This window comes from Triturus cristatus, chromosome 10, assembly GCF_964204655.1.
Source record: "Triturus cristatus chromosome 10, aTriCri1.1, whole genome shotgun sequence".
Taxonomy (NCBI): domain Eukaryota; kingdom Metazoa; phylum Chordata; class Amphibia; order Caudata; family Salamandridae; genus Triturus; species Triturus cristatus.
This window is the reverse complement of record NC_140593.1, coordinates 88,346,563-88,373,310: the sequence shown is the minus strand read 5'-3', so window position 1 is coordinate 88,373,310 and position 26,748 is coordinate 88,346,563. Positions and strand designations below refer to the sequence as shown.

Genomic DNA, 26,748 nt, shown 5'->3' with positions numbered 1-26,748 from the left:
TGACAAACACCTATGTGGTTCTCTGCACCCAGTGGTCACTGCAAAAGCACAGGCTCCCTGCCCAATCAAGACGCTGCTCTCACTAGATGAGCGCAGCCCCATGATTGGTCTGAGCGGCCTGGTCTGCCACTCAGACAGTGCATGCGAGTCTGTGCTCTTTCTCCAACCCAGGCTGCATCTGTGCAACACAGCTGGGTTGGCAAAATAGAAGTGTGCATGTGGGTTTGGCCAGCCTAAGAGGGCTGGCCAAACAGGCATGTACACTTTACTGTGGCGATCACTCCTCTCCCTGCCATGGCCTGGCCCCGCCCCCACCCTACACCGGCATTGGCTCAGTCAGTCACAGAAAAATAAAATGATATTATTGTTTTATTATCATTTTATTTTTCTGTGGCTGACTTTGACCAGTGGGGCGACGCTCCTCTGCAATTAGTGTGGCTGTGAAAAATCGCCCCCGCCTTCCGCCTTCCGCCTCCCGAGGTGTCTCAGTCAACAGGCTTTGCCCTTTGTTTTTTCCTGTGTTGAGGCTGTTCTAGCAAGATGAGATGCGACTTGCCTTCTACAAGCTATTAGTGAAAAGGAAGTGACATCATCTGCAATATTTGGTGAAAGCTTGACACTCGAGTGCAGGGACATAAAAAGTGTACATACTCACAGCACCCCTTGACTTCTGATCGTGGTCACACAGGAGAGATCTGGCGCCATCCAAGAAGAGTGACCAGGGCTTCTAATGAAGAATCTCAGCTGTGGTTTGTTTTTCCTTCTCATATTCTTGGGTAAGTAAGAAATGTTAGAATGTTTTTTTTCGTCTTCCCATTCATAAGTTCGGGCGTGCCTGGGCTCAAATGCTGTTAGCGCCGCTCAGTGCCTGAAGGGCGATCGGTGCCTAAGGTTTGGAAATATTTCCTATTGGAGTTTCGCATTCTGTACAACTCTCTGCAATTGTTACTGCAGGATTGTCGTGAACTGGCAGAACTTTTAAAAAACAGGGTTCAGTCTGTGCTTTAATGCAAGTTAAAGTAGATCTTTGGCAGAGCTGATAGGTACTTTAGAAGTACAATGTGTACATACGTATCCCAGTGCTAGCAGCATTTGTTTATGAGTATCTGAACGTGCACTTCTTGAACCCTCACAGGGGACTTACTTATCATCATTTCACACAACGCAACACAGCAAGACGCCCTGCTGCGCTGCATTAAAGGGAGGGGGCAGGGATGCACCATGTCTTTCAAGATATGGTGCGTTCCTGCTCTCTGCCTGCGCTGGTGCACAAACGGCTGCCTAGTGCCAATGCAGGCACGCTTGCGTCATGGTGCAAGACTGCATGTGTGACGGGCAGGATTGTATTTGTGCAGGAAGGGATCCTCTGGGGCTTTTTCCGCTTTCTATGTGTGCTGCAAAATGTAGCAAACATACAAAAAGGTCAAGAGGGAAAAAGAAGGAGAAATAAAGCTATGTCTTCTCGTTGCGCCTCCCCTGTGAAGGCGTAGGATTCGGATGCATTCCCAGGTCTACCAGTGTTGGTAAATCTGGGAATGCTTCAGAATACATGGGTGGGTGTGTGGGAACCCCCACGCTCCACCCATGGGATGCCTCAGTGGCCTGGCTTGGTAAATCTCATAATAGATTTTGTGTCACCCTGTGACCGCTTGCGTGGCACAAGGGCGACACAAAGCCCTTGATAGATATGCCCCAGGGTCTTTTGAGTTTTCCTGGTGCGTGCTCACATCAGTCAGTGGATGTTCTTTATGATGCTTACCATATGTACATCTTGTACGACTGCCATACTCAAGTTTTGGAATTCAATGAAATTCTCTGTGTTTCTTTCCGTGACAATGGATGACCAATGGGAAATCCAGGAATAGCCTTACATTGTAATCACGCCCTTGTGGTTTGAACTCTTTAGTTTCTACGTGGACTCTGGGAATTAAATAATTGTTTATAGGTGTAGCTCATAGTGAACATTTATCAACGGCACTTAAAAAACATTTGCTGATAAAGACACCTCGTCTTGCATCCACCACTGAGCAGGGTATTCCAGGAGGTGCATTGGTTGTAAAAAACTGCATTAAACTCAGCTTGACTGCAGCAGCATAGTAAGCTGTCAGGGGCCCTAATGAAAGCTGTTTTGATGGTACAAATAATCCATAATCAGGTGCAGCGGGCCCCTAACACTGCTGGACACTAATGTCACTGCCCCTATTCCACTAGGGCTAGTTATGCTCATGCGTGGCTGTGTTCTAAGGAGCGAGGGAGCCCAGTAGTATTTAAGGGACCATGGGTATAAGCATTTTGAGGAACAAGGGTCCTTTACTATGAAATACCTTAAAACTAATTGCACAGAGATATAATGAAATCTATGTTAATTGTCCAAATGGAGTTGCAGATGCATTTATTAAAACATATAACACATTAATGAGGTGGGAAGCACAATAGAAAAAAGGTCAGAAACCTTTAAGACTCAGCCATTTTACATGTGACCCTAATGAAGACAAGAAAATCATGTCACATATTGCAGAAAGTATCAATGCTCACATATCAAATTATATATCAGTCTTAAGAGTCATAGTAATGTTTGTCAATGACGTTTCGATCCCTTCACAGAGTATTGGGACCATCATCACGACATAAGGAATTATGCCTGAGATGAAAAAAAACTAAATGAAGAGGGCGGTCTCCCACTCTTGGCGTTCACGGCCAAAGTACACCTTACAATCCGGATGGCAGGTTATCTCGCCCTGTCTCGATCTGGTTCCTACAATGGCTAATTTTTTACGCTCTACTCAGATCTCACTGTGCCACTTTGGGACTGCTCGGGCTCCCGTCCTGGCTTGTCATTCGACCACTACAATTGGGTTGCTTCATCTCTGTATTACTCGCCTCAGGCATAATTCTTTATGTATATGTAAAATATATATACATGATTTCTGATTTCTCAATTTTTACTTTGCAACACAAAATTATAAGTCTTGCAGTAACTGTTACATTAACAGAAGTGTAATAATTTGTGCGATGCTCAGTATAAACATTATGTAGGACTGTAATCTGTAAATATCTCGGCTCCGCATGTTATACACACACATACCAGTACAGGGTGAATGAAAGGTTACAATTAAACCAAACCAAGCAATCGAGGAAGGGAAAAGATTAAAATGAGGTGTGGAAAATCCTCAAATAAAAGAAAGAGTGAAAAAATAGAATAAAAGAAAACAAATCAGATCTGGTGATAATTTCATGTTATGTGCTCTTCTGTGATATCAAGAGACCAAAGGTAGTGCAGGTAACGCCATCATTATGCCAATCTGTTTGGAAACCTGGAAAATTCTGCTCCCCCCCCCCCCTTTTGTCACAGAATGATTACTAGCCCGGGAAGAGTGCGCGGCAAGCTCGAACCATGTCCTTCCAGGTCAAAGTGTATCATTCAAATTACAGATTGCAAAGAATAATTTGTGGAAGCAAGTATTGTCACCTTATGCTCACTCACACGGAAATCCGTGACCCTCATCCACTTCTGAAGTCAAATGTGTACTTTTAATTTCTCACTGCAGGGTCTGGGGACCTATCATATGGAAATACAGACGACACAGGCAAGTTGTGTTTCTCATTAGGTCTCGCGTTTGGCAGCGCATGCGCTGCATGCGCTGTCTCAGCGAGACCTAAAGTAATCTATATGTTGGCTGAAACTTAGTCTATTTTGTTTTTCTGCTTGTGATTGGTTTAACTGAGGCATTGTGTTTGTGTTTGTGCTTTCTGTTGGCTGTTGATCCTCAAGTTACTTCCGTGTAGTTCCAAAGCAGCGGCGCTTAACTACAGTTTTCGTCCGCAACTCGCACTTGTTTTCATTAACTGCAGTGTGCCATCTGTTTCTCATGCCACGTTTGTTTATTTATTTAAGACGTGCTCCCCGTGTTCGCGATAGAACGGCGGCCTTCCTCCAGCCCAGCATGCTACTTTCAAGCCTGTTTTTTTATTTCCTACTCACAGCCGGGTCTGTTTCTTCTCACTTCCAGCCACCCTCGGCTCTCCCCTCTCTTTTTAATCTTTCTCTTCTGCGAGGCGCGGGCGCTCGTTTAGAACTTGTGACCTGCTTCCATGTAATTTGGCGCTTGAACACACTGAGCCCACGCCGAATTCATGCAGACGCTAACATTGACATTTATCAAAGGACAGAGCATGACTCCGCCTAACGCTGCGTCTGGTAAACACTGCACCGTTGACGGTCACTTTGTGCACACTCACCATCGTTATGCCAACAGATAAATCCTGCACAGTCAAAGGACTTGTTCTCAGGAGTGTTCTGGTTTTCGCTGCCCATGTACACAGATCGCTGTTCTCATTGTCTAAAACGTTTCATTGGTTTGAGATAGCGCATACACAGACAGTCAGGCCTGTCGCTTTAAAGAGCATGGCATTTTGGCAGTGTGTATGAAAGCGAAAAAGGTGTTAAACGAAACCAATATTTAATAATCTTTAACTGAAAGTAATGCATCCAAGGGCAGTCAGGTGTCAGAGCTGCCGACCTTGGAGCTGGGGAGCCAGGTTCTAGTCTTGGCGTCGACTCAGCGTCCTGCGATTCTAGGTACATCACTTAACCTACCCGTGCCTGCCAACAATGAATGTGTTCTTGTGTAATGTAACAGGTGCTCATTCAAAGCCCTCTAATACCTTGATGTCGTGTTCGCCCTATATAAAACTGAAAAAAAGGCTGTAAGTAAAGAACCAGGGCTCGATTCAGAAATACTTTTCTGTGACTTGTTCGTGGCTTATTCCACCAATCCAAAAGTGAGACAGATATACTCCTGCAATTGAGGCGTAAATCAGTAGTACTACAGGAGTAAGTCAGATGTAGTTGCCGAATCATCGATGACGCATTACTTTTCAGAGATGTCCTTAATGCTGTCTTCTTCCCTGGTGGCTTTAGCTTGTGTTTGTTTCAGCAGCTGCTTTTTTTTATATGTCAGCTGCTGTCTTGTTTTAGGAGCGTCCAACATGTTGAGAAAGGTCAATCCAAGCCGGGATTTCAGTAGATCCACATATGCTAATATTACATACAATGACTGGAATTTATTTGCATAGTCAGTGGTTACCATGAAAATCTCTTGTGCATCGGCCCCTACTGGACCAGGGTTGGACACCCTGAAAAAGCCCCTAATCATTGAATCTGCCCTGGACTCTTAGGCAACAGGGCCTGATACTGGCAAGCAAGCATCTGGGAAGGTGTCCCCTCCCGCCGAGGTATGTGGGTGCCTGCTTGAACTTGGCCTTTAGACCAGTGATAGCGCTGTGTGTCGCCCAGATATTTTAAAGTGACTTCGGTAATCCTTTAATGTATCTCACCTTTATACCCACGAGAAACCCTCCTTATTTTCGTTGCTGTAGGAAGCAAAGCTCTATCAACCCCTGCAACTCTCCTCGACTCCTCCAAACAACCATATATTACCAGAATTAACAGCAAATGGACACCCGAAAATAGTACTCGTGCAACAAACAGAGAGGATGGAACCCGGTGATAGTGCTTTCAGTGTATATGTGTTGAAGCGCTAGAATGTTATGCTGGGAACTCATGCCCGGAAGCAGCATGTGTAATAATAATCATGATCAGGGCCACTGGAATTATGCGGCAGGGAGGACTAAATTGTGCGATACAGCTGGATATTTTATGCAGCGTGAAAATGCTAATTATGTGGCATTACGTGGCACATTTTGTTGATTACCTCATTATTTTTGAATTGGTAGAAGTGTTAACACTTTCCATGTAAGGTTTCACCCCATCAGCACCACTTTGAAACACAAATACAGAAATAAGCAGCAGAAGAGTGAGCAGTCAACCTGACGCATTTTTAGTAACTTTGGCTAGAAACATGCCAGTCCTTGCCCCCTGCCAACTCCCGTCATTTGTAAATTGCTTATTCCCCTAATTGCTTGTTTTATTTAGGTTCAGGCATTTGAACACAGGAGGGTCCGGGACATGCTGGCTGAGCTGTGTTACCTGCTCATGTTTGTGTGTGTCTGCACCCCTCCCCGCCTCGCCACACATCAGTTCTTGTTATTATTCACGCTTCTCTTTACAAAGGTACAAGATATGTATCTTGGCACCTTTATAAGAGAGAGTACGGTAGTTGGTACGGTCCTGTTTTTCGTCTGCATGTCTACTAAAGACAGTATCAGGGCTGCTGTAGGGACACATTTGTGGTGTGCATGTATTAGGTGCCTTACGGGTGCTCCCTGCTCAGCAGTTTCTGGCCCCTCTCTGGGGACTTGCCACATACTACACAATCCTTGCAGTAGACTTGCCGCAGTGGCCGTTAGAGAGCATGCTAGCTCAGGGTTTGCTGCTCCGGCAATGGCTTTCTGCTGCTTCCCAGGTCTCTCTGAGATGTGTGCCGAAAGCTGCCTGCTCCTCTCTCGGCTCCGCTCAGCAGGGCCACCTGTATAAATGCAGGGAAGTCTCGATACCTCTGGTCACCCTGCGCACCGTCTGGATCCGGCCTCCTTCCAGCGCCACATACAGGGCAAGTGTGATCTGCGACACCACACACAGATAGCCCTGGCTTCTTGTTCTATATCTCTTCTGCCTCGTCACTAATGCCTTCTATTCTCTCTTCTCCCTCTCTCCTCGCCAGTGTTTTAGCTAATTTTTAGGTCGAGCCTGTAGCAACGCTCATGCAAAAAAAGCATTTGCAATGCAATAGCTATTGCTATTGGTGTTGCATTATTATGAGCAATGTCAAGATCTCAAACTTTAATAATGCGAGACCTATTGCATTGCAAATGCTTGTTTTTGAAGAATGCTGTTTACATGTATGTTTCAGCACCCGTTGGCTCTGTGCACCGCCCTGATTGCCTCTTTCCTACACACAGTTTCCTTCTCACTCAATGCTGCTTCCACCCATGTCCACTATCGACAAGATTCCCACGGAGCCAGCAGGGCAGATTAATAAAATGTTCCCGCCTGTAAAAGTGCTGGACAGCTATGGTTTAACAAGCATTTGCAATGCAATGGGTCTCGCATTTGTGGAAGTTTGAATTTTTGGCGTTGTAAATGATTTAGTTTTTTTATTTATGTTTAGTTGTTTGGAGTGGAGTGGATGGATGTTGTTTGAAGTGGAATTATGTGGTTTGAATTGGAATTATTAGTTGTTGAATTGTGTGAGGTGGAATTCGGTAGTATGTAGTGTATTTGTGTGTTGTAAATATGTGGTATGGTGAATAGATAGGGGTGAGAGCTGTATAAAATACATAGGGGCATATCAACAACAACCGGCGATAATTATCTCTAAGCGCACTTAGCGCTAGGATAATTATCGCCGGCTAGCATGAATTTTTATCGCTGAGATAGCGTGCTATTAGCAACGCTTATCTCAATAGCGATAAAAATCCTCACGCTAACAGGCTAACATGAGATTATCGCTGGAAACCCAGCGATAATCTCACGTTAGCTTGTTGATAGGGACAGACAAACTTAGCCATGATATCCTCCTTCCGTAGGATATCATGGCTAAGTCAGAAAAATACCAGACGTAAAAAAGCAGTGTTAACCGCGGTTAGCGCTGCTTTTTTTGTCTTTAACAGGGTTAGCGACATTCTTGATAATAGGAGAAATGTCGCTTAGCGACATTTCTCCTATTATTTTACTCTGGAACGCCCCCTTTGCATCTCATTAGAGATGCAAGGGGAAGCGTAGAGAGGGTGCTAACATGCAAATTTGCATGTTAGCACCCTGTTGTTGATAGGGCGCTAGTTTTATCTCTGCTTTTTTGGCTTTTAAAGCCAAAAAAGCAGAGATAAAGCCCTTGTTGATATGCCCCATAGAAAGTAAGAATGAGAGGGATAGGTAGTTTGTGTATGAAGAGGTTTAGCAAAGGAAGAAAATGAAAGGAGACAAAAGAAGGAATTGGTGAAAGAGAAGGACAGGGAGTATGTGGAGAAGAAGAGTGGGGTTGAGGTGATGTAAGTAATGAAGAGAAGGGAAGGAGGTAAGGAAAAGTGAAAGGAGTGAAGGAAGAGAAGGAGCGAGGAATGAAGCGACTGTAAGCAAGTAATATCTGATGAAAAGGAAGGACATAATGTGTTAGAGCGTGGATGGAATGGAGAAGAATGAGAGAGAAAAGAGGACTAGAAGATAGTATCATAGAAAGGCAGGAAAGGAGTGGAGTGGAGTGGAGTGGAGTGGAGTGGAGTGGAGTGGAGGCAGAAGGATGCCAGTAATGCTGTACGAGTATTGTGCTTCATACTTTGATTTTTGTTTTTAGGCTGACATATCGGTTCTCCTGTTCTAAATCTTACTTTCACAGAATTTAAGCCCAATTGTAATTATATGCCATGTCTAATCCCTGTTTCTGAATTTCTTTTTGAGGTCAGAGCCACAACATATAAACCAGCAGACATAGTGGAACTATAGAAACTGCATAAGAGACAAAGATATTGACAGAAAAATATCCCTAGAAATTAGGTTCTCATCCACAATTTAATTTAGCATTTAATGTATGTCCTATGTTTTCTACACTTAGAAGTGACAGCTGAAAATTTAGGAAGCGAGCAGCGATGCTGTGGCCAGGCGTCATGTTAAATTTGCAGTGGCTCGAGGAAAATTCCTTTACTAGCTAATTAACAGCTGTGTTGGATTATGGGTATTTTGTGACACTCATTTAGGGTTAATGTCTACAAGCACTGCTCACTTCAATGACACATAGGTGCAGTGGAGGAGTGCATAACAGGTGGTGCAGTGACAGGGCTGCAGTATTTGAAATGGCGAGTGCCCCAGAGTTGGTATTTACATTACGTATGAGTAGAGCCACTGAAAATATGCGTTAAGGGACGACCAAATTATGCGTTGGGTCTAACTAAATTAGGCACAAAGAAAAGGCAAATTCTGCAGCATAATGCAGCACATTTTGTGTTAGTATTGGCGATTTTACAGGTTCACATTACCTCATTTTGAGCAACGAGTTGAAGCATGCCTCGGGGCGCCAACAGCTCTTGAGATCAGCCGGAACCAATGACTGCATCTTGACGAGGCCGGATTATTTCTGACCTTTTGCCTGGTTCAGAGAAAGAGCTGGAATCAGTCCAGGGGAGAGGGGTGGGCTACTGCCTGCGATTGTGATTGGAGACCATAGAATGCAATGCAGGAAGTGGTTACCATGGCATTTGATAAGGTGCTATGGTGAGATGGCACAATGGGGCGTGGGGGCAGGGGTAGAGGTGCAGAGGGCATTAGGTGGTAGAAGCGAATATCGAGGAGTGACCGCCCTAGGATAGTGATGTTGTAGATGTGTGGTCGATGTAGTGCTTTTATTGCTGAAGCACTAAGCATGGCGCTCCCCCGACAGAACATGGTGTGCGTGTGTGGGTCTGAACGCTAGGTTGCATAAGACACGGAGATAAGGGGCAACGTGCACGGGTGCGGGTGTCATGCACCAGGAGGCACTACAGACTTTGTACTATGATAGGCCCCAGCATACCCCTGCACTGCTGATAGGTTTTCAGGGCGTGTAGTGTAAGTAGGGAGGTGAGGGCCTGCCGGTCGTCTCCTGTGGCCTCCCCTCTTCTCACTGCTCCTCACCCTCACTACTAAGCACAAGACGGAGCCTCAGGCGGCAACATTCGAGAGGTCCTGGACTTTAATGGAGTAACTGGAGCATAATTGAAAGAAGAACTTGTACCCTCTTTGCCATATAAGATCTGCTAGACAAGAGGCAATAATGTATTAGTAAATCTTTGGTATTAGCAATGCTGCGAGATTTATAGGTGCAAGCAAGAGGTGCCCCCTCCTTTTGGGGTGCAAAAGGGGAGCAATTGTCGGGCCACGGGGGGCCCTGGTGCTTCTGCACCTGCTGCACTAAGGCGACAGTGGTCCCTGTGGAGCCGGATCTACGGATTGCCTTAGGGAGTAGAGCACCAGGGGTCCAATGACATTTGGAAGGTAGGAGAGGGTCTCTCCTTTCTCTGGTTCATTATTTCCCAGGATGCAAAGGTAGCTCGTAGTGAAAGGTTTTGGGCTTCATGCTGCTTAGCCGGCGTTTTTCCATGGGGAGAGTGTTTCCTGAAAGGGGGGTGGCTTGGACAGAAAGGCATACATGGATGCATCAAATGTTTTTTTTAAGTCCCTTAATTTAGCTGGGTTTTGTGGTGCCTTTCACAGTATTTTTAGGTGTCGTTCTATGGGCCGCGTTTCTTTTAGGTATCACAGCGATTTACACCAGCACAAGTTGCGTTACAGACTGATAGATTCTTTTCTTTAGACGCAGGGACAGAGCCTGGCTTAAAGTACTAGGGCGGCCGACATTGGAGCTGAGGAACCAGGTTCCAGCCTGACGGAGGCTCAAGCATCCTCTGATTCGGGGCAAATCCCTTCATTTCCCCGTGCCGAAAATGAATGTGTTCATCTGTAATGCAAATGGTGCCCATGTAAAGCGTTCCGATACCTTCCAGTCTAGTTCACGGTTAAAATATATATATATATATATATGTTCCACACGCACACCTTCGTAGTTCCGAAAGAAATTCCAGGACTCTCAGGATTCGTTAGAAAAGGATTTATTGGGCTGTGTCACGCCTCACCAACGCGTTTCGCTTGATAGCTTTTTCACGGTATGGCGGCAGTCTCATTTTCCCTGTTTACATACTGCCTCAAAAGGCTGACATAAAAGTAGGACTGAATTAATACAATGTTATTATGTTATAAATACAAGCGCCATCTTGGCATGTTGTTAACAGAAGCGAAGTTAATGCGCATTCTCAGAGATACAACAGCATAACATGGGTCATGAATAAAATATTAAGACCTAGTTACAAAAACAAAACAATATCGCAACATTTTATGTTGGCAATGTAATATATTCATCGTGAATTCGGAAAATTGAGTTCAATGTCAATCGCTAATTGTCAATAAAGCATTATTGACAATTTGAATTTCGTGCCCAAGTGGGCTTTAGTTACACTGAATCACAATGCCAGAGAAGGAATTCAGTCTGATGCGACTGATCACGTTTTAAAATAAAGTTGTCTCAAACTTTTGCAATTAATCACGTAATTAAGTTATATACACGATTAAACCACCTATTTCGTGAGTGGTACTCATATTAAATCTTTTCACAACTGCGCATGAAAAACGATATCCTTCTATAATCAACACAAAAATATCAACTCAAGGAACTTTAAACCACAATAAGTTTACGTTTCACTTGATCTTGGTGTTGACTTAAGGCACAAGTGTTATGTTCTTTCGGTGCTGTTACTAACCTACATCATTCAGTCTCGCCCAAGTGGGCCAAAATGACATTGGGCTCATTATCTATGCAAACTGATGTCAGTAATCAATTGCTGTTGAAATCTCTTAAACAATTCATCTTTTACATTTTAACATTGTCCTACATTACGGGAAATAGAGGCATCCACCTCAATAAAAATTCATTTTAACTGCACAGGCTAAGATCCCTTATCCTAAAGTAGTTCTAAATACATCAAAAAACACAATACAAAAATATATGTGTTAATAGCAAGATAACATCTAAATAAGCAGAAAATAGATCAGCACATGATTCTGACAACAATTCCAATTATCATAAGTGTACAGCCATTTCTTCACTCGAATTGAGTCCCTCGGGCATCATAGTGTCAAGATCGATTATGTATCTTGATTCCAGGCGTCTTAAAAGGCGCTGTCTGTCACCTCCTCTGTCTTGCCGTACAATTGCATCTATAACGACATAGGATAAAAGTTTTTCATTTTGCCCATGTACATTAAAGAAATGACGGGCTACAGGGTACTGCATATCATGTTTTTTAATCGCGCGTAGATGTTCTAAGACTCGTTTCTTGGCTGGATGTATCGAGCTACCTATATACAATTTACCACATGGGCAAATTAAACAGTACACACAATAATCGGTTTTACAACTGAAATTTCCTCTGATTTCAAAATCTCTCTTGTTGCCTGATACTCTGAGTTTTTTGCAATCTACATTTTGGGTACACGCCTTACATCGTTTACAAGTAACAAAACCACTTGATGTTGATTGGAAACCCGTATTTTTGGCACTGATCATATTATTGCACAATTCATCTTTCAAGGATTGACATCTGCGAAAAGTTATCTGTGGTGAATCATTTAAATATTCACTTAGAGTCAAATCACTTTTTAAGATATGCCAACTTCTCTCAAAAAGCTTCCTGATTTGAAAAGCATTTTTTGAAAAAGTGGTAATAAATCTGACAGAATCTTTAGATTCAGGTAATACAGGTTTAGAGTGTAAGAGATTAGATCTAATTAATGAATCTGCCTTGGTGATCGCTTGTTTGATTATCTTATCAGAGTAACCACGTTGTTTGAATCTTATGCTCATTACAATTTTCTCTTGTTCATATTCTTCAGTGGTACTACAATTGCGCTTTGCTCTGATTAGTTCCCCATAGGGGATACTTCGAATCAGGCTGGATGGATGAGCGCTCTGAGCATTGAGTAAACTGTTTCCGGCTGTTTGCTTTCTATGCAATTTTGTAACCAATGAGTTGTTTAAAACCAAAATCTCCACATCCAAAAATACAATCATAGACTCACTAATTTGGGAGGTAAATTGTAAGTTCTTGTCATTGTTATTGAGAGAGTCAATGAAGGTTAAAACTGACTCCTCATCACCTTTCCAAATTAAAAATATGTCGTCTATGAACCTTGCCCATATAACGATCTTATCTTCCTGAGCTTCCCAATTTTGGGACACCTGCTCCTCCCACCAGCCCATGTACAGATTGGCATAGCTGGGGGCGAAGCAGGTGCCCATTGCGGTGCCTTGGATTTGTTTGTAAATGTTATTGTTAAATAGGAAGTAATTGTTTGTCAAACAATACCTCGTCATTTGCAACAACATTTCAGTGTGGGCTAGTAATGAAATCGGTCTGGCTCTTAAAAAATGTCTAATGGCCTGGATCCCCAGGTCATGTGGTATGCTTGTATACAGACTGGTAACATCCAAGGTTACCAGTAAAAAGTCATCTTCCCATACCACCCCATCAATTAGTGTCAGGAAATGTGTGGTATCCTTGAGGTATGCTGGTAAAGCACTGACAAAGGGTCGTAAATAATGGTCAATGAACTTAGATGTTGCTTCAAGTTGAGAGCCCATAGAAGACACTATGGGTCTCCCTGGAGGTTTCTTCGGATTTTTATGCAACTTGGGGAGCAAGTACAATACTGGAAGTTTAGGGTGTTTACAATAGAGACTACGAAATTCATCCCATTCAATTAAACCTGCATCATTCCAATTAACCAACATTTCATTATATTTGGTATATGAAGCTGACACTTCCGAATGATTGCTGATCATGTAACAGGTATTATCATCAAGTTGTCTTTGCCCTTCCTTCAAGTAATCAACTTTGCTCCACACCATCACATTGCCCCCCTTATCAGAATTCCTGATAACAATAGAATTGTCATTTCGTAATTCCTCAATAGCTTTGTATTGTTTAGGGCTCAAATTACCTTTAGAGTTATTTCCTAACTTGAATCTCATTTTTTTGAGTTCCTTAGTGATGGTTCTATCAAACACCTCGATTGCATCACAATGTATAGATGGTATGAAGGTGGATTTAGGTTTAAATTTACTTGGTTCAGCATGGTCCACCACTGTGCCAAGTGCTTCCAAATTCCTTACTGGATCTTCATCATAAGGAATATTGGTATCTAACTGTGCCAAAGTATGTAAATTTTCAATATCCGAAATACACAGTGATCCCGGGTCTCGTGGGTTAATGTTAGGCTTAGTGGTTGCTTGAGCGTGAAACCATTTTTTTAATTTAAGTTTTCTCAGAAAACAAAAAACATCAATGCGAGTCTGAACGTAATCCAGGCGTCTAGATGGACAAAAAGATCGGCCTAAGGAGAGTAAATTAGTATCAAGAACTGATAACTTACGATCCGATAGGTTCACCACATTCATTTGGCACCCCTCCTGGCTCGTGTTGACAATGATGTTGTTTTGTTTAGTTCTCCTCTTTCTTCTCCTTGACCGGGCTTCCTTGTTCCTGCGGTTCCGCCGCGCCCTCTGGTTCTCCCTCGAGCGCCACTTCCTCGGCCCCGCCGAAAATCCTGTTCACCTTGTGCTGCATTCATTTTGGCTCTTGTCATCATTTGGAATTGTTTTAGAAAGTTGTTCTTCCCCAGGTCGCTATCTTGTATGCTCCGTGCTAGAGTTTCTCCTGAGATTTCAGAGACATTGCTATCCGATACATCACTCTCCTCAGTGAGTTCTTCCCTTGCTGGTTTTTGAGGAAGTTGATTTGATTTTGATGATGATTCATTGAAGAGGTGGTCATATTTTTTATGGAATGTTAAAGTTCTACCTGCCTGGTAGTCTTTATAGTCTCTGATAAACTTTCTTTGTTTTTTGCAGGTAATTTCGTTTTCCAATTTGATGAGCTTTATTTGAACCTTGGCCATAAATCCATCGAATGCTTCCTTAGAGATCAACTTTAAAAGTTCTTCATTAATTTTATCAATTTCTTTAAAGATCTCAGCCCGATCTTTTAGGGCATATTTGATAAGAATTCTCATCATTACTGTAGAGCATTCTTTAGAGTTGCCTGCCCATTCTTCAAGCATCTCTGGATCTGGATTCTCGTGCGTGGGGACTGTGTAGATACGAAGTCCTCTAGGAACGCGTCCTACATCGATGTATTTTTGCAGTGATTCAGCCTCCCACCACTTCGACAGTTCTTTTTTATGCAGCTTTTCCAATTTGTCATAAAGAACCTGGATCAGAACTTCCTGATTGATAGCCGTATGTTCCTGGCTCGGTAGATTAACATTTGATGATCCATCTGATATTTGTGTGAAGAATAATCTGTTAGATGTTTCTTTTCGTTTGGCTTCTATTAGGGATGCCATTGCAACAAAGGCGTATGCGACACCTGCTCCAAAAAGTCCTTAATTCGCGTTATCCTGTGCCCGCTGACTAGCTTGTCAGCTTACAGTCAGCAAGGCTCCACTCCGCACGACATGCATCAGCGCGTCCATAGCCACCCAGGTTCCAGTTCGGACGAATCCACCTCCGTGGCGTCGCCCTCCGGTTCCCTTAGTTCGGCTGTAATCAACTTGTTGGAAATCTCGTTACGTGCGGAAATCCACACCTCCGATTGTGATAGCGCCGCGTTCACTCCTGTTTTAGATGCATAGATAATGAGCCCAATGTCATTTTGGCCCACTTGGGCGAGACTGAATGATGTAGGTTAGTAACAGCACCGAAAGAACATAACACTTGTGCCTTAAGTCAACACCAAGATCAAGTGAAACGTAAACTTATTGTGGTTTAAAGTTCCTTGAGTTGATATTTTTGTGTTGATTATAGAAGGATATCGTTTTTCATGCGCAGTTGTGAAAAGATTTAATATGAGTACCACTCACGAAATAGGTGGTTTAATCGTGTATATAACTTAATTACGTGATTAATTGCAAAAGTTTGAGACAACTTTATTTTAAAACGTGATCAGTCGCATCAGACTGAATTCCTTCTCTGGCATTGTGATTCAGTGTAACTAAAGCCCACTTGGGCACGAAATTCAAATTGTCAATAATGCTTTATTGACAATTAGCGATTGACATTGAACTCAATTTTCCGAATTCACGATGAATATATTACATTGCCAACATAAAATGTTGCGATATTGTTTTGTTTTTGTAACTAGGTCTTAATATTATATACATGACCCATGTTATGCTGTTGTATCTCTGAGAATGCGCATTAACTTCGCTTCTGTTAACAACATGCCAAGATGGCGCTTGTATTTATAACATAATAACATTGTATTAATTCAGTCCTACTTTTATGTCAGCCTTTTGAGGCAGTATGTAAACAGGGAAAATGAGACTGCCGCCATACCGTGAAAAAGCTATCAAGCGAAACGCGTTGGTGAGGCGTGACACAGCCCAATAAATCCTTTTCTAACGAATCCTGAGAGTCCTGGAATTTCTTTCGGAACTACGAAGGTGTGCGTGTGGAATATAAGGGAAACGGAGCCCATCCGGGACCGCCACGTGAGAAGCTCCAGACTTCCGTATCTTAGCGTTCGGATATATATATATGTGTGTGTGTGTGTGTGTGTGTGTATATATATATTCACTGAAAAAACCATAGGTTTCACACACGTTATAGTTACGAATCAGCATTTAAAAAACCTTGCAAATTCACTTAAAAAACCATAGGTTTCACACATGTTATAGTTAGCTGGACATTTCACTCGTAAAAAACCAATGAAATTTCCCCGTTATAGTTAGTGCAGGCAACTATAACTCACGCGACCGCAATCCTCTGCTGATGACGTCAGATATTACATCACTGTATTTAGACACTTATTTACCCATGTCTTCTTCCATTAATCTTTAGCTATACATATATTACAAATATTTATTTTTCAGAAAGACACATACGTCATCAGTGATGTAATATCTGACGTCATCAGCAGAGGATTGCGATTTTTAATAAATTATTATTATTTTTTTTTCTCCCTTGGGGGTCCTTCTGTGACCCCCTGACCAAGGCTAGGGGGTCAGGAACTGTCCACTCTGCCCCCTTTTCACGTTCTCCACCTTTGTTTTTCACCCCCTCAGACTGCGAGATACAAAATGGCGGCCGACACTTCCTGGTTTCGACTGATTCGAATGTTTACCGACATCTAACAACCAATCAGAATTGCGCTCGCGCACGGCAGGGTGCGCGCACTGTGCACGCACGGTGCGCGCGTGTAGGTATTGATATGCTTTTAAATGCTATTTTCTCAGGAAATACTGAACAGATTTACACCAGACCTGCAAAAGGCACTTCCTTGACCTTATGGCTACCTCTCTGCCAAATTTCAAGTAATTCTGTTCAGCCGTTCGGGCTGTAGCTGTGTCTAAAGGTCCTATGGAAAAATGCATGGGGAAAATGCGTTTTGGGACCCCCCTTTTTTCTCGTCCCCCACTTTACGAATCACCCCGAGACTTTCAGGGTAGGAGCTGAGCGGAGCGCCCCATTAGTTTTGAAAATTTCGCAAGGATTCGTCAACCGGTGCCAAAGTTATTCAAAATAGAATTTTGAGATTTCCTATGGAAACTAGGTTGTAACTATAACTATCTACTGGCGACCGCCAGTAGATAATATATTATCTACTGGCGGTCGCCAGTAGATAGTTATAGTTAGGACCGTGTTTCCATAGGAAATCTGCAACATTCTATTTGGAATAACTTTGGCGCCGGTTGACGAATCCTCGCGAAATTTTCAAAATAGGTGGGGCGCTCCGCTCTGCTCCTACCCTGAAAGTCTCGGGGGGATTCGTCAAGCGGGGGCTGAGAAAAAAGGGGGGTCCCAAAACGCGTTTTCCCCATGCATTTTCCCATAGGACCTTTAGTCCGAGCTACAGCCCGAACGGCTGAACAGAATTACTTGAAATTTGGCAGAGAGGTAGTCCTCAGGTCAGAGATGTGCCTTTTGCAGGTCTGGTGTAAGTCTGTTCAGTAGGCCCTGAGAAAATAGCATTTAAATCAATATATATATCTGTAAGCGCGCTCCGTGCGCTCACGGTAAGCTTACGGTAAGCCGTGCGCGAGCTCAATTCTGATTGGTGGTTACATGACTGTAAACATTCGAATCGGTCGAAATCAGAAAGTGTCGACCGCCATTTTCTGTCTCTCGCACTGAAAAACAAAGGTGGATAACGTGAAAAGGGGGCAACGGAGAGAGTTGCAGACCCCCTAGCGTTTGTCAGGGGGTCCACAAAGAACCAAAAAGTACGAAAAATACATTTAATAATTTTAAAAAAAAATCGCGGAGTGCGCGTACGGTAAGCTTACCGTACGCGCACGGCAAAAAAAAAAAATAAGAAAAAAAACCGAAATAACAATCACATTTATTAAATAAATTGAAGGACCCGCAAGGGAAAAAAAAAATTGTTACTGTGTAAAAAAAGGCGAGGCGCGCACAGTATGAACTGCGCAACGTGGGCGCTCGGTGCGCGAAGCGCACCAAGTGCCCACAGCGCGCGCACGGTGCACGAAGCGCACCGTGCGCGCAGGGTGTGCGCTCTGTGAAAAACCAGAAAAAAAAATAAAAAAAAAATATATAACTTAGCATTTAAAAAACCGTACAAATTCACTGAAAAAACCATAGGTTTCACACACGTTAGGAATTAGCATTTAAAAAACCTTGCAAATTCACTTAAAAAACCATAGGTTTCACACATGTTATAGTTAGCTGTACATTTCACTCGTAAAAAACCAATGAAATTCCACGTTATAGTTAGATCAGGTAACTATAACTTGCGCGACCGCAATCCACAATGTGTCATTTCAGATGTCATCATTGATGTGATGAGTGATGTCACTGACCATGTCATGAGTGATGTAATATGTGACGTCATCAGCAGTTTATTGTGGGCGCGCAAGTTATAGTTACCTGATCTAACTATAACGTGGAATTTCATTGGTTTTTTACGAGTGAAATGTACAGCTAACTATAACATGTGTGAAACCTATGGTTTTTTAAGTGAATCTATATATATATATATATATATATATATATATATATATATATATATATATATATATATATATATATATAGCTTTGCCTAGAATCACAGGATGTTTTAGCCTGCCGCCAGACTCGAACCTGGTTCCCCAGCTCGGAGGTCGGCCGCTTTAGCCATTAAGCCACACCCTCTAAGATCAGCCGTGTGTCTGGAATGTCGGTGGCCTTCAATGTACAGAAAGACAATTGTAACTTTCAAGTTAAAAGAGCAGATAATGGTGTAAATTAGCTAACAATAGCATGTGCCGTTCACACACACTGACTCTTGCCTGACTGCAGCCGAGACGCGCAGATGTGACGCTGAAGTAGTCTCAATGAGTACGATGAGTTTGAGGTGCACAATCACAACGCACAGGGGTTGTGTGTGCGTTTGATGTAGTCTGTGGGTGTTAGGATGCTCGCTCATGACGCACAGATGTGGGGTGTCGCACTCACTGTACGCAGATGTGGGTGGACTATTTGTATTGTTCCCATGTTAGATGCATGCTTGGGGCAAGCAAAGCAAAATGAATCAGCACGCAAGGGCAGTCCATCTCCCCGGAGCCAGATGGCTAAGTGTCGAAACGGAGACCAGAGAGAGAGAGTTCCGCGGGCTCCAGCAGGGAACATTCCAGATGGTTCTTAGTGTCAAAGTGCCTCAACCTGGGAGCTTAAGTCCCCCACAGCTCCGATCTCACCAGTAGGCTCATGCCATTTTGTTTATAAACTTCCCTTTCCTGGCATCCTTCAACTGAAATGAAGACAGAAACACACTAACAGTGGATATAGTTAACCCAAATATGGTAGCAGCTTATAAGCCTGAGAGCTCAGCAATCTTACAAGAGGTGGACAGAAATAATAAGCAGCCTTGCTTCACAGGGCGCAATCTCTGTGACAGCACAAACTTTATGAGCGACCGGGCCTCTTCTTGCGCCAGTTTTCATATTGCATCTTCACAATAAACCTAACAAGCTATGGAATGCAAATGTTGCTTTGAAAGGCTGTGCACTTCAGCTGGCACTCGGTGCGTTAGCATCAGTGATGGTGAAAAACAATTTAAATTTGTTCTTTTGTCCAAGTACCTCTCACTGTAAATCAGTGACTGAGGAAATGCAGGAGTCTCTAACTGACAGTGTTTTGTGAGTGCGATTACTATAACTTTGTATGTGCATGAGTACAGATGTGTGTACACACACACACACACGTGCACAAACACCCTTCACGAATGCCCATTATAGGGGGTTCCAAGAATTATATTTGTGGCCAGTTGCATCTCCTTCCCCTGTCCCCAAGCCCTTAGAAATCACTTCTAGAGATACCGCTGTGGCTGTAAACATCTGCGCTGTTTCAGGTCCACATCCCCCTGAGGTCTACTCTGACTTTCATCCTTCGGAGGTCGATAAAACGAGTGCTCTGTCTTTCATGCGAGCGTAGCTCTGCAGCACCGTTTGTAAAGCGCCTAGGCACTTTGGAAAGAGTGTGCCCAGAGCAGTGGCACCCAGCTGAGAACAGATGTGAATGCTTGGAGCAGTGAATTGGTAGCTGTATGCCTGAGAGGGAGGAGGATGTCTTCTCTCAGGAGTTCACCGATATTTAACCACAAGGGCAGGCGCCCACTTTGGGACAGAGTGCTGCGCTCACAAGCACATGCCTCTTTACTTAAAAATGCACGGCATGCAGGGGAACGTGTGGCAAAAACAGTTTACAAAGACTAAAATATATATTTTTTTTATATATATAATTTCTTTATTCGGCTTTACACATTGGAAAACCATAAAAGCAACATTTTTCTACAACGCTCCCGGTGATTCAGGACGCTACGCTGCTTTTGGGGGCCTCAGACCTACAAACCCACGGGACTGCGAGGACCACGGAGCATTGCGCTCCGCTAACTGTGCTCACCTGTTCCTCTTCCCGCTGGTCTCTCCTCAACGCCACGCCTCGCGGCCCCCGCTGCGCGGCTGCCGCTTGTAGGCTTCAGCATTTAAAATCTTGGCTGGTGCACTTCAGGCTGGGTTTCTACAACGCTCCCGGTGATTCAGGACGCTACGCTGCTTTTGGGGGCCTCAGACCTACAAACCCACGGGACTGCGAGGACCACGGAGCATTGCGCTCCGCTAACTGTGCTCACCTGTTCCTCTTCCCGATGGTCTCTCCTCAACGCCACGCCTCGCGGCCCCCGCTGCGCGGGCGCCGCTCGTAGGCTTCAGCATTTAAAATCTTGGCTGGTGCACTTCAGGCTGGGTTTCTACAACGCTCCCGGTGATTCAGGACGCTACGCTGCTTTTGGGGGCCTCAGACCTACAAACCCACGGGACTGCGAGGACCACGGAGCATTGCGCTCCGCTAACTGTGCTCACCTGTTCCTCTTCCTAACGCCCCGCCCCCTTTCCCTACACATAATTCCGCAGCGCGGATCGCAGCGCGGGCGAAGCCCGGGCCAAGGGCGGGCCCGTTGTATCCCGTTCGAGCCCACAAGAGTCCGGACCGGGCCACCTCTCTTTCATCCACGGACTTGTGTGTAGGTTCTAACTGGGCTCATTATTCACAGTGTTTGCATTGTTTGCTGGGTGACAGGGTTTAGCGGGTACAGCGGGAGCTAGGCATTGCATGATATAGTTGTGGGTGCTTCAACGCTTTTTTTCCCTATATTTCGATTTAAGCGCAATGGCTACCAAAGTGGGCAGGAATCTTGCTCGTAATGACAACCTCACGGGCACTCTAGACAATTTCATTATCAGAGCTAACTCAGTGATAGATCAGGGCATAGTTCTTATGGAACGCAGAGTTTCGCAAGAACTTGCTCAGGCCAGACGTTCTTCTCTGGGTCCTCTAGCCTCTGCTTGTACCCCCCGAGCCATCGAGGGTACTCCCAACTGCCCAGGCGCCAAATCATCCATACTCCCACTGACCCAATTCATAGATGACACACCACAAAGTGACACCACGAGCTGTGATGAATTGCTAACATCACCGAAAGCTAGATCCCCCCCACCGCTGTGTTCAGGCCCTACCCTGCGAAATAAGAAGGATAAAACTCTGATAATGCCTCCGAAAAACAAATCCAAAGCTCCTAGCGGGAAAAGAACCCATCCTGGGGGTACTAAAACTTCAAAGCGTCGGGATAATCTAACCACTGTAGCTCCCACTATGTTAAGTGAAGATTCCGAGTCATGTACCCCGCACCCAGCTGCTCCTACTGTTACGGTTGATGCAAGTGCCTCTCCCAACACTTCGCTTCAAACTGAAGGGGTTGCAACAATGTTGCAACTTAACTCATTGCTGCACACCCTACTTGATCCTATTATTAAAAGGTTAGATAGCATAACAACCCACCTGGCACAGCTTGAGACTCATATCAATGGTGCATTTGGTAACGTCCACAATACCACACATTTGCAATGCTCCTGCCAATGCACCCACAATAGTAGGACGGATGGGATAACACCAGCTGCACCTCCAAACCACCCAAACACTCAGCTACTGTCTAACCACCCTGCAACAGTTCAGGTAGCTCCTGATCTTATTGTCAACCCAGCACCTTTACAACTTGAAGACAGGCTCACTAACACCCAACAACCAGTTCCTAATATTCCAGTATCTGTTCTTGTGGCAAAAGGTAGTGATAGTGGAAGATCGTCAAGGAGGGGAGATCTGGGAGTGGTACTTGGGCCCACTTCGACAATTGATTTACCTCCCGAATCATGCCCCCTTGTGGTCATACTCACAGGCGTTCCTGAAATTAGTGAAGCTACCACAGAAGATTTTAATTCCCTAAAGAACAAGACGATGCAATGGTTGTGTATCCACAGGCCCCTGCCCCCCCACGTTAGTAGTGAGATTATCATGGTCAGAAGGGTGGGTTGGATAGGTCACACCCCCAAAACTATACAAGGTGACTGCGTCATAGTCAACTTCAGGGACCCCAGAACAGTGGAGTACATTTGCAGGTGGGGATCCTCCCACATTGAAACCAAAATCGCAATCTGCCCACTTACCTCTTTTTACCCTAGTGAATCTGCGATACGGCAAGAAACTGAATGGACCCTTGTACCCCACTCCCGATGGGGGCGTGTAGGAAAATCAAGGCGAGAAGCCCATACCTTGCCCCGCCCTTCTATCCCCCTCTATAACAGGTTCAGCCAGTTAGATCAGGTGGACTGACTGGTTAGGCCGATAGATGGAACCCAGGTTTCCAACCAGATTGAGGTAACTCGTGAAGGTAACATGCTTCCCTGTAACAGGGAGGTTCCTTCTCCTCCTGGAGGGATCAGCTCTGGTCATTCCCCAGAGAGAATTGGCTGTAGTCTCAGTGAGCAACACCTCACAGAAAAATCAGCCAACGATAGTATTGCTCCCGCAGACCCCATTGAATCTAATCCACCGGAGAGTCTATCCCATTCGCCTGTTCTCATATCCTCACCTATGAGCCACGATCAGCACATGACTATAACATCCTGGAACGTGGCGGGAATAAGCACCAAACTCAAGTGCCCTGAATGGGGCACCTTTGTAGATACCTTCGATGTGATCTTATTTCAAGAGACTTGGGCCAGGGAGGGAGCCCACAGACTGGGGTTTGTGGCCTTTAATACCCTGGCGTGATGGGGAGGCATCGGGAGGCCGTCCGGTGGCCTGATCACGTGGGTTGGTATCCACCTGGGCTGCAAAGCAGAATCAATTCAGACCAACTCAGCTGACATCCTATGTGTCTTATTGACATGGCCATCCTCCTTTAAACTAGCACTAATCAATGTCTATTCCCGCCCTACAGCACTCGCAAGGGAATCCAACACCATCAGGGAACTATCAGCTTTTCTCGATTCACTGAATCGGGAAACTCAGTATATAATTGCAGGCGATTTCAACTGCCACTATGAGCCCTTAATAGGGATGAACGAGGGGGCCCTGATGGAAGAGGATGAGTTCTGGGGAATCCCTCCCTGCAACTCTGCTCCTGCTAAGGCTTGGTCTCCACTAGCCACACAGATTATGTCCCTTACCCTCCACAACTCAGTTAGGGCGGTTAATAGTAGGAAACCTTCGGACATCCCTTCCAGGTGTACGTATAATAAAAAAGACCACGAATCTCACCTAGACTATGTCATGGTCGAGACCAGGCTTTGGCCAAAGATCGTGGATCTGGAGGTACTGCCCAGGACGGACAGTGATCACAACACCCTGGTGTTAAAGATGCTATCCCCCCTTGTTTTAAGGCGACAAACTGAAGTGCCAACTGACCCTGGCCTTGTTTTATCCAATAATAGGCGGCGAGTCAAATGGGCGAAACTGCGAGAGAAGAGGGATGCACTCTCCAGCCTATATTCAACTATCCTCCCTTTCCTCACCATGGCAAGGGACATCCTGATTGCAGGAGAGCATCCTGTTCCTCCTGTGAACTTGCTTACTCTTCACCAGGATCTGGTGGACACGTTAGCCGATATTTTTAATCCAACTGTAACAACCAACAAACCTATGGTGCCCCGCCTTTCCTCCTGGTATAATGCTGCGTGCAGGAAGTCAAAAACGAAACTGGTAAATGCAATTAAGGATGGTACTGATAGCTTAACTATTCGTGCTCTTAGACGCTCTTACAAGGAAGTAATGGAACAGGCAAAAATTGCCTGGAACTGGGAGCGCTGGCACAATCTTGCCTCTGCACTCACTAGTAAGGAATCGCGGAGATTCTGGGCAATTGTGAATAATGGGACTGCTGAACCCCGCAATGCAATAGAAGTAAATCTAGATCCTGGGGTTTGGGAATCCCATTTTAAGTCTCTTTATGCGGCATCCCCCGACCTAGACGTTCTGCATTTACATTCCTATATATCTGGAGACGATGAGGATGAGACCCTGGTTTTCACCCACGAGGATATCACCATTGCCCTGGGAAAACTGATGTGGGGCAAAGCACCAGGATTGGATAAACTTCCCGGAGATATGTTTAAGGATCAGCCCTTGATTTGGGCACCGTACCTGTGCGCTCTATTCAATACTATCCTGCGAGGCGCAGAAGTTCCAGGTTCATGGTTGGGAGCTGAAATTATACCTATTTTCAAAAAGGGATCACCCTTGCTCCCAGTAAATTACAGACCCATCAGCCTCATTGATGTCCCCCAAAAAATATTTGCGCGAATTATTCTAGATCGTTTGCAAGAGTGGATCAATGAGAACGAAATTCTGTCACCCTACCAGGCTGGTTTCAGGAGTAAAACATCTACTACGGATCAGTTATTCCGCCTAGCTATGCTGTACTGGAAGACTGTCACAATAGAGGGTGGCAGCCTCTATATGGTGTTTGTTGATCTCCGTTCAGCATTTGATACCGTGCCAAGGGGGAAATTGTGGGCTGTTCTCCGGGATCTGGGAGTACCCAATGCTCTGTTGGATATACTAGTGAGATTGCATACACAGAATTTTGCACAGGTCAGGTGTGCGAGGGGAGGAGCTTTGTCTGCGAGGTTCCCGGTAAACAAGGGAGTTAGGCAAGGGTGTGTCCTTGCCCCCACCTTGTTCTGCCTATACGTGAATGGGTTGATTTCCTGCCTGGATGCAGTATTAAACAACGACGCACCTAGGCTGGCAGGTAAGAAAGTCGCGGCCATAATGTTTGCCGACGACACTCTTTTACTATCTAAATCACCCATGGGGATACAGCGCATACTGGATGGGTTTCATGAATTTTGCATTGATCATGGTCTACAGATCAACGTAGACAAAACCAAATTCATGATTTTTAATCCCTCATGACGCACCAGACCCCCTCCTATCTTGGATACAGTCTCGCTTGAGAGAGTGCAGACCTTTCAATATCTAGGTGTCACATTGAGCGAAAACCTTTCCTGGGTGCCCCATCTCCTAAAATCTCAGCTCAAACTGACTCAAATAGCGGGCGGAATATTGAAAATGAATAATGCCTCAACATACAGGCCCATAAGCCCAGGGCTCGAAATCTATAAATCCAGGGCAAGAGCAGCGGCCTTGTATGGTGGGGAACTATGGGGGCACGTTGTGAGTCCCGAATTAACCAAAGCGGAGAACAGATTCTTGAGGCAGCTGCTATTGCTCCCACAAAGTACTCCCCTCATTCCTTTAAGGCTCGATCTGGGTTTATTCCCAATTCAGGAGGAACTATCTATAAAACCCCTTAGATTCTGGAGGAGATTATGGCTAACCTCCGAACCTATACAATATAGAACTGAACTTCAGGAAGTACTAAATTTGAGCAAAGCTGTGCACATTCCCTGGCTCTCCTATGTCAAACAGGAACTAATGTTAATGGGTCTTGCAGACATGTGGCATCAGCCAGCGATTGCCTGCAGTGAGATCTCAGGGAAACTGCTCACCCAGTCATATAGATCTAGACGTACTAGTGCATGGTTGCATGACTCATGTAATGGTTCTATGGTAAATTCATTCCTAGAGATAAAAACTGTATACTCTTTTGAGGATTATTTGAATGTAATTTACCCTGTACTGGCTAGAAAGTTATATATTCAATGAAGGTTTGGCTGCCTCCCTCTTGCATGCCTTACTAACAAGTGGTCTAGCACTGGGGTTTCCAAATGCCCAGGCTGCGGCACGGACATAGAGAATGATTGTCACATCCTATTCTTCTGTCCCATGTACAGCAGAGCCCGGAAGCATTGGATTGCACCAGTATGTAGGAACCTGGGCTTCCGCAAATATGCAGATGCACTTAGAATCTTTAAATCGAACACAGCAGGTTATATTGTGTTTGCACTCTCTAAGTATCTCCATGCATTTTGGATAAAAAGGAGTTTTATAATTCGAAACAGTGCCTAGACAAACTTGGGTTATTAGCCGTAAATTTTAGTATTGATGTTTTCTATTGTGTATTTTAATGTACTGTGTTTTATATGCTGCTTTTATGGCCGAAACAGGTCGAAATAAAGTATTATTGAAAGATAAAAGCAACATTTGATAATACAATTTCATATTAAAAGAGAGATCATCTTACAAGATAAAATTCAGACAGACACAGATTAATATGTTAAAAACAAGGAATCAAGTTATTTCGTTACGTCTTCTGGGACTAGATCCAGCATAATTTTTACAGATTTTTCCTATGCTTCATAATGCATTTAAAAAAATTAAGGACGTGATAGCAAACCGGTTCAGATTCTAACAGTTGGAGACGTAGCATTGCGGTGCGACATTGTCTAAGTCCCCATCGCCTTAATAGTGG

At 44.4% G+C, this 26,748-nt stretch overlaps 1 protein-coding gene and 1 long non-coding RNA gene across 2 annotated transcripts in view; one reads left to right on the top strand and one right to left on the bottom strand.

The window, feature by feature from the left end:
* Positions 1-654: 654 nt before the first annotated feature.
* The window catches only part of LOC146788900 (receptor activity-modifying protein 1-like), an 80,859-nt gene continuing 54,765 nt past the window's right edge, over positions 655-26,748 (top strand). The window contains exon 1 of the mRNA XM_085629956.1: positions 655-776. Coding sequence (XP_085486082.1) covers positions 731-776 — 46 coding nt within the window. The 5' untranslated portion in view covers positions 655-730. The remainder of the gene's footprint in view (positions 777-26,748) is intronic.
* The window catches only part of LOC146788898 (uncharacterized), a 157,834-nt gene continuing 141,668 nt past the window's right edge, over positions 10,583-26,748 (bottom strand). Inside the window, exon 3 of the long non-coding RNA XR_014969722.1 lies at positions 10,583-11,701. This is a non-coding gene — a long non-coding RNA (uncharacterized LOC146788898). The remainder of the gene's footprint in view (positions 11,702-26,748) is intronic.